This window comes from Cynocephalus volans, chromosome 10, assembly GCF_027409185.1.
Source record: "Cynocephalus volans isolate mCynVol1 chromosome 10, mCynVol1.pri, whole genome shotgun sequence".
Lineage (NCBI taxonomy): Eukaryota > Metazoa > Chordata > Mammalia > Dermoptera > Cynocephalidae > Cynocephalus > Cynocephalus volans.
In genome coordinates, this window is record NC_084469.1 from 101,820,779 (window position 1) to 101,829,724 (window position 8,946).

General features: G+C 38.9%; 2 protein-coding genes across 2 annotated transcripts; both read left to right on the top strand.

The window, feature by feature from the left end:
* Positions 1 to 467: 467 nt before the first annotated feature.
* LOC134388148 (olfactory receptor 7D4-like) lies at positions 468 to 1,409 on the top strand. The gene has a single exon (XM_063110959.1). The coding sequence runs from the start codon at positions 471 to 473 to the stop codon at positions 1,407 to 1,409; it is 939 nt and encodes a 312-aa protein (XP_062967029.1). The 5' UTR covers positions 468 to 470.
* A 2,797-nt stretch (positions 1,410 to 4,206) lies between these two features.
* On the top strand, positions 4,207 to 6,412 carry LOC134387570 (olfactory receptor 7D4-like). Its single transcript, XM_063110007.1, has 2 exons — positions 4,207 to 4,220; positions 5,461 to 6,412. The coding sequence occupies exons 1-2, from the start codon at positions 4,207 to 4,209 to the stop codon at positions 6,410 to 6,412; spliced, it is 966 nt and encodes a 321-aa protein (XP_062966077.1).
* Positions 6,413 to 8,946: the final 2,534 nt, after the last annotated feature.

An 8,946-nucleotide genomic window follows, 5' to 3' on the forward strand; every position in this document is an offset into this window, starting at 1 on the left:
AGGGACTGAGAGTTAACTTTTCCATACCTAGGAAGCAACAGGTTACAGAATAAAGGTTGTTTAACTTGAAAATCCTTCTCTTTATTACTACTGTAGAGCTATTAGAACAGAGAAAGTATGGGAATTATATAGGAAAAAACATGAAATGTCTTCAATTTTTTGGGAAAGGTCATATCAAAGAAGAAATTTGTATATGTCCACAGATTCAAACGGGACGATTAACACTAGTGAGTAGATGATAAAAAGTGAGATATTTCCTTTAAATTAAAGAAAGTCTGAATAATTATACCTTTTCAGATATAAATAGGCTAACACTTGGCTGAGTGAATCACTGTCAATGGAAGGACTCAATAGAGGGGAAGGACATTCATCCAAGGGAGACATTGTAAAGTCATGATTATATGAGGTGGCTGTTGGCTGTTCATTGAATGTTGCTTTTACATAATTCACCAACAGACAACCCCACCTACATGGAAGAAGAAAACCACACAGAACTTTCAGAATTTCTCCTCCAGGGCCTCTCAGAGGATCCACAACTCCAACCTATGCTCCTTGAACTGTTCCTGTCCATGTACCTGGTCACATTGGTCGGAAACCTGCTCATCATCCTGGCTGTAATCTCAGACTCCCACCTCCACACCCCCATGTACTTCTTCCTCTCCAACCTGTCCCTTGCTGACATCTGTTTCACCTCCACCACAGTCCCAAAGATGCTGGTGAACATCCGGGCACAGAGCAAAGACATCTCCTATATAGGGTGCCTCACTCAGATGTTTTTTTTCACAGTGTTTGGTGGACTAGATAATTTTCTACTGATGGTGATGGCCTATGACCGGTACGCGGCCATCTGCCACCCCCTGCACTATACGGTCATCATGAACCCTCGCTTCTGTGTCCTGTCGGTTCTGATGTCTTGGATCATCATTTTCTGGGTAGCCCTGGCTCACATTCTACTGATGATTGGGCTGAACTTCTCTCCAGGAACTGAGATTCCACATTTCTTCTGTGACTTTGCTCAGCTTCTCAAGGTAGCCCACTCTGATACCCTCATCAATTACGTCTTCTTGTACGTAGCAACTGCACTGCTGGGTGTGTTTCCCGTCACAGGGATCCTCTTCTCTTACTCTAAGATTGTCTCCTCCTTAATGCAAATGTCCTCCACTGCAGGCAAGTATAAAGCATTTTCCACTTGTGGGTCTCACCTCTCTGTGGTCTCCTTGTTTTATGGAACTGGACTTGGGGTCTATCTCAGCTCTTCTGTGACCCATTCTCCCCAAAGTAGCTCAGTTTCCTCAGTTATGTACACTGTGGTCACCCCCATGCTGAACCCCTTCATCTACAGCCTGAGGAGCAAGGATGTGAAGGGGGCCTTGGGAAGACTCCTCAGCAGAGCAGCCTCTTGTCTGTGAAGCATCACTGGCCTCAGAACGAGATGCACATGTGGGCTCCTAAGGCCATTTTGTGAATTTAAATATTCTGGCTCTTGTTCTCCCCCATAAGATTTTGTGGGGGAGAAATTGCCTATGACTTTGCTTTGATTTATTTTTGTATTAGTTGTCTGATAAACTCCCTCAGTAATTGCTTTTTGAGTGTATATACATACAGCCTCCTTAAGTTCCACCTTTTTAAGTTATTTTAAAGCCATCCCTAAAAATTCAAACTTCAGATTGAAGGTACTATTAATGTCAAGTGCTGTCATGGTCTTTCCCCAAATTATCCTCTCAAACATAGATTTTCTTCACCTTAGTTTAGTTGTGGTTTTGTTTTTCTCAGGAATAACTGGAATCAAATTTATACAATACTCAAGTGAAAGTGCTTACCATATCAGGGCTGTGCTTGTTGCTTTACATATATGAATTCATTTAATCCTGAAACAATTTCTTTGAAAGATTTTCTCTCAATCAGCACATTTTACAGAGGAAGAGACTCACATTGATCTGGACTGTAACCTAGTAACTGGGCAGTGAGCTCACACTCCTAACTCTCATAGGAATATGATGTGATTTTAAATCAAAACTGGAGACTGAATTTGAAAGCTGGTTGATTTGTAAGGTTCATTGTAATATACAGCCCAGGATATCTCTAGATGTTGTTTCATTCTTCATGTTTCTTTCCTCCTCCCTCCGCCCTTCCCTTCTTTCCCTTCTTTTCTTTTTTCCTTTCTTACTTCCCTCCTTTCTTTCCTGTTTACTTCCTTCATTCCCTCCTTCCACTGTTTCTTTTTCCTTTTGGCTGTTTTACAGATTAATATTAACTTGATCCATTTCTTATTATGGCTACTTCTGCCTATGTAGACACAAAATATACTAAAAGAGCCATCCATTCTGATATTTTCTTTGTACCACATGAAGCTCGATCATTTGGAGAGTGGAAACACAATAGAACAAATCCCTTAATAAGGGAGCTTTGAGAATTCAACCCTCGGGATACTGGAGACTTACTTCAAAGAGGCCCTCGTTGCCCCGACCTGATATTCTCTGATCCAGCCTTGCTGAAAACCCAATGGTTTTATCAGAAACAGTTCAAGGAGAAGACAAAGCTTCTGGGATAACAGTCACACAGTGTCAGTGTGTCCCACTGAGGTCTGCTGTGTGTGGTAAGACAAAAAGAGGACAGTGGGTACTGGCCTTAACCTCTAGAATAATGAGCCTGGGTCAGTCCCATGCTTATTTCTTTAGCCTATGAAGGTGGAGTCCCTTGAAGGGACTTTAGTTTCTGCTAAAATGAATCTTTCCCAGATCTCGTTGTTTCTTTCTTTCTTTCTTTCTTTCTTTCTTTCTTTCTTTCTTTCTTTCTTTCTTTCTTCTTTCTTTCTTTCTTTTTTTCTTTCTAGAATATCTCTCTGTAATAAGATTTAGAAATGGCCATTCCTGGAATGTGTTATTTTTTGGAATGTCTTCTCCATATTTTCTTCATTCTTTCCTAACCATTGAAGGTTGCTGTTAGATTTCCTGTATTCAATTGTTTGTTTGTTAATTACTCACAGATCTACTACACACGAGGTACACTCTAATTTCTTTTTAATGTAATTGGATTTTTTTTTTATATTTCACCTATTTTTGCTGCAGATCAGACTTACTGATATCACTGAATAGTTCTATATTATTGTTGTTGGTTTGTTTGTTTTTAACCTCAATGTCCACAGTACAATACAAATAATATAACTATTTCCGATGTTTGGTACACAAGCCAATATCCTTTTCTTATCTGACTAATCTATTTAAATGTTCAGGAGAATATCAAAAGACGAATGTTGTAGTGGACTGCTTTGGTCTATTCATGAATTTTCCAAATATGTTGTCATATTTTAATGTAAAATATCCTGCTTTCTGTGGTTTTCATACAACAATTCTTTATGGGGTTAAGAAGGTGCCTCTAGTTTCTACATGTCCCAAGAATCTTTTCTGAGTCTGCTAACCAAGGTCACTGCTGTTAAATATTTTCAGTGCGTTTTGTTGTATTGCAATTCTGCTTATGATTTCTATTCATTTACCTCTTGCTGTGATGAACTGTGTTAACATATATCCCAATATTAAACCATCTTCCCCTTCCTAGAATTGGTATTACTAGTTCACCACATATTATTTTAAAAACAGATATCAATGTATTTTATTTTACTTTACTATCCAATTGAGTGTCTGTTCAGGCAGGTGATGAGCTTGAAATTTTCTCTTTCATGTTCTAGTTGCCACTTGTTGACATAAACTCGCTTTTACACCAAACATTTGTATTAGTTGAGCACCTTTTCTGTGCCAGATACCCTGTAAGTCCACGCAAAGAAAAGTGATGAGACACAAAACAGTCACAATCTCAGATCCATACGTAAACATAAATTGTCGAACATAACGGACACATCAAGAAAGAGTACAATATGCTCTAATGTGGGGCTCACACACTCTGTCCCTCTTGACCCTCAGTCTCTGCCCTCTCTAGTCCTCTCCATCACCAAGCTCACTGCGCCATATGCAGATTAGCATTCTGTTCTCTCAGTCTAGCATGTTTATACATTTTTTACTTCCCATGATTAGCAATGACCCATTCTTCCTGTCTCAACTCAAATATTCATATTCCAATATTAAATTGCTCTCTATGATTATATTGTGTCTTTAATTAATTAACATTCTCTAGTGTTAATAATACTGATCCTCTTTCTATCACAGAGAATGTAAACATTGATTTTAAAATTTGTTTTTTCATTTTTCTAGGATGATTTTATTTAGGTAAGCTCTGAATATTTTTAATCAAATCCATCACAACTATTTTGGTAATTAGCTATTGATTTTAGAACAATACAATTAAACTTGACACTATGGACCCATCAGCACATGCTGTCACATACCTCTTGTTTTTAATTTTAATGCTGGTGTATTTTTGTTTCTTCATAGGGATCTTTGTTAATTTCCAGTGCTGTATGACAGTTCAAAGAGGTAACAGACATGTTGTATTTATTCCACCCTTGATGGCTGCCCCATTTATAAGGGATATTGATAAATGATAGCCATGCAAGACATGTCTATTGTGATATGAAGAACAAAAGTTCACATTTATGATATGTCCATTATATGTCACAGGAACCACAGTAGGAAAATCACATGCCTCATCTCACTTGACTTCACTGCTAAGAGAGTTTAAATAACTTTCACAAGGTCACGCAGCAGTAAGTTTTTGGATCAAAATTCTATTCTGGGAAGTCTGACCCAAGAACCTGTTTTCTAAATTATAGCTCTACACTGTACTTTGAGAGAGTTATATGTCCAAAATAATTATCATAGGGAGGAGAGGAAGGAGGGAGGGAGGTTTTGGTGAGGGGCAACAATAATCAACCACAATGTATATTGACAAAATAAAATTAAAAAATAAAATAAAATAATAATAATAATTATCATAAAAGGTTAAACTTAATAACAGTAATAATGGCAGCTTTCATTTGCTGAGACTCCAAGTGTGCACAAAGGCATTGCTGAACCTCACAAAAGCTTACACATTTAGAAAGAAAAAAATAAGGTACCGAGAGTTAACTTTCCCATCACTAGGAAGAAACAGGACACAGAGCAAATGTTGTCTGATTTGAAAATCCTTGTTTTTATTACTACTTTAGCGCTAGTAGAACAGAGAAAGTATGGGAATTATCAAGGAAAAGACAAGAAGTGTCTTCAAGTATTTTGGAAAGGTCATATCAAAGAAGAAATTTGTTTATGTCCATAGAGTCAAACAGGACAATTAAACCTATTGAGTAGATGAAGAAAAGAGAGAGATTTCTTTTAAATTAAAGAACGTCTGAATGATTATACACTTTTAAAATGAAAATAGGATACAATCAGGCTAATCAAATTACCATCAATGGAAGGACTCAAGAGAGGGTGAAGGATGTTCATACAATGGTGACATTGTATAGTGATCATTAGCTAATGTGTCAGTTGCCTGTTCATTGAATGTTGCTTTTTCCTCCTTCCCCAACAGAAACCACAGGTACGTGAAAGCAGAAAACCACACACAACTCTCAGAATTCCTCCTCCTGGGCTTCTCAGAGGATCCTGAACTCCAGCCCCTTCTCTTTGGATTGTTCCTGTCCATGTATGTGGTCACTGCTCTTGGGAACCTGCTCATCGTCCTGGCCATCAGCTCTGACTCCCACCTCCACACCCCCATGTACTTCTTCCTCTCCAACCTGTCTTTTGCTGACATCTGTTTCAGCTCCACCACAGTCCCAAAGATGCTGGTGAACATCCAGGTACACAGCAAAGGTATATCCTACATAGGGTGCCTCACTCAGATGTATTTTATGATGATGTTTTCTGGACTGGATAACTTCCTTCTGACTGTGCTGGCCTATGACTGGTACATGGCCATCTGCCATGCCCTGCACTACATGGTCATAATGAACCCCCACCTCTGCGTCCTGTTTGTTCTGGTGTCTTGGTTCATCAATTCCTGGGTCGCCCTGGTTCACATTGTTCTGATGATTAGGCTGACCTTCTCTACAGGCACTGAGATTGCACATTCCTTCTGTGACCTTGCTCAACTTCTCAAAGTGGCCCTTTCTGATACCCTCATCAATTACGTCTTCTTGTACGTAGCAACTGCACTGCTGAGTGTGTTTCCCGTCACAGGGATCCTCTTCTCTTACTCTAGGATTGTCTCCTCCTTAATGCGAATGTCCTTCACTGCAGGCAAGTATAAAGCATTTTCCACCAGTGGGTCTCCCCTCTCCGTGGTTCCGTTGCTTTGCAGAACTGGGCTTGGGGTCTACCTGACTTCTGCTGTGACCCTTTCTTCCCAGAGTAGCTCAGTTGCCTCGGTGATGTACACTGTGGTCACCTCCATGCCAAACCCCTTCATCTACAGCCTGAGGAACACGGATGTGAAGGGGGCCCTGGGAAGACTCTTCAGCAGAGCAGGCTCTTGTCTGTGAAGCATCACTGATCTCAGAACTAAGCTGTCATTGTGGGCCCCAGAAGAAGATGTTTTGAATTTAAATTTTCTGGCTGTTGCTCTCTCCTAAAACACATGCTGCATTTCTATTTTAAGCACTTCTACTGTGCTCTTTGTTTTTCTATTACTTCCTCCTCAGCAACTCCCTTGGTGACTTCTTTGTGCATAGTCATCCTATACAGTGTCCTGAAATTTCCATTTTTGGTAAGTTTTCTTACAGCCTTGCCTAAGAATTCTAGCTTGAGATTTCAAGCCCTTTTCATACCAAGTGCTGATGTGGTCTCTCCTAATCATCTTCTGGAGCGTTGGTATTCGTTACCTTAGTTTGCTTTTGGTCTTGTTTTTCCCTGGAAAAAAATGGAATAAAAATTAGATATTAGTTAAGGCAAAGTGCTTATCATATCAGGAGTGTCGTTGTTGCTTTACATGTGTGACTGTACTTAATCCCGAAAATGCTTTTTGAAATGTTTTCTATCATTCTGCAGGTTTTATAAAGGAAGGAACTGAGATGGATATGGACTATATTTACCTATGCTTTGACTATACCTGGCAACCTGGCAGTGAGCCTGCATTTCTCATTTGCCATGCTACTTTTTCCTGAAAATACTGATGGGATTTTCAGCTTCATATTGGCAATCTAGGTCTGTCAGCTGGTTTGGTCAGATGATTTATAGTAATACACAGCCTAGAATAACTCTGAGATCTTTCTTCATTCTTCATGGTCCTTCATGCTCTATTTTCCTTCATTCCCTCCTTTCTTCCTACCCACATCCTCTCCTTCCTTCTTTCCTTTCTCCTTCTGTTTGCCCTTTATTTCCCATGATTGCAGTTTTAAGATGTATACCAAGATCCTAAAATTCATAATAATTAAATCAATAGAATAAGCATTGTTCTCTTACATGGTTAAATTTTTTCCTGAGAGTTTCTGAAGGCTTCTTCAAGAATGGACGTTAAACATTTGTGGAATGTTTTCAGACTGTGGTTCACATATTTTATTGTGGTAAAAATATATAACATAAGAATTTCCATTTTTAGCATTTTTAAACATACAATTGCATGGAATTAATTGTATTCACAATGCTGTGTAACCTCTACTTCCAAAGTTTTTTGCCATTCTAACATAAACTCTGCACCCAGTTGTTTAAATAACTTATTATTCCCTCCCTCTTTTTCTTGTAACCTCTAATCTACTTCTGTCTCTGAAAATTCTTTTCTGTACAATCTAGTTCACTTTTGGAGAAGGACGTTGATAGAGTTGCACCTGCAGTGAATGTCAGGTGAGTAGATGCTGTCAGGGTTCAACCCCCATTCCCTGGGATCCTCTCATCAGCTCCTTTCACACCAGCCTGTGGCCAATGGTCAACACAGCTAGAACCTACTTTGCCAAATGCATGGTGGCAGAAATGACATGGAGTTAAGCCCCATCAGGTACTCCCTTAATGGAAACACATGGGGTATATTGTCTCTTTCACCCCATAGCTGGGATTGTTCTAAAGTATGAGTCATACCATTTTCCAGAATTTCCCCATATGATTGAAATCTTTGCTCATTCACTGTGACAGCTGATTTAATGCAAGATTTATTGGATGTATTTTCTTCCCTGTACCCACTTCTCCTCTCTTCCATCTGTGCTTTTTGCTCCTTTCAATTGAGTGTTAGCACATAAATCCTTGGCTCGGTGTCTGTTCTGTGAAACCCTCAACTAGCACAGGTGATGAAGACTGTGAGGGGTATCAAGACCATATCGTAAAAGGAATCAAGGACTTTCTAGGGTGGAAAAAATAACTTATTATGGAAGCATGTAAGGTCTTCAAATTATTTACTAATTTGTTAGTGAGGCTAATTCAGTAAATGGCTTCAATTCACTTTGATTCCATTGAATTAAATTCACTGTCCACCGTGTATTTTTGGTACACTGTGTACAAATTGAAGAAGGGGCCAGAGAGGCAAAAATGACTGTGATACGGTTTGGTAAGAGTAATAACACTGGTATATAGTAGATACTCTTGAAAACAAATGAAAACATGTTCAACACACTTCGGGTAATTCCAGGCAAATTTTTTGTTTATTTTTAACAGTTCTAGTGACATGTAAATTTATGCATTATGAAACCACCCATTAAAAGTATAAATTCAGTTATTTTAGTAAATTTATAGAGTTATGTGACCACCACCACCATCCAGTTCTTTTGATGTGAGGTGTGGTTTTTTTGGGAATATATAATTTTTCAGATCGACTATGCATATTCACAGGGCACAGAGCTGACCAGCGGCACCTGTGCCCAACAATCCAGTTTTAGAATATCTCTGTTATCCACAAAATTTCCCTTGTTCTCACTTGCAGTTAATAGCCACTCTCCAGCCCTAGGCACTGACTTATCTGCTTTCTATTTCTATAAATGTGCCTTTTCTTGATATCATACAGTCATACGATGTGTGGAATCATACAATAGTGGTCTTTTGTATCTCGCCTTTTTCACTTAGCATAATATTTTTGAGGAGCACCATGTAGACA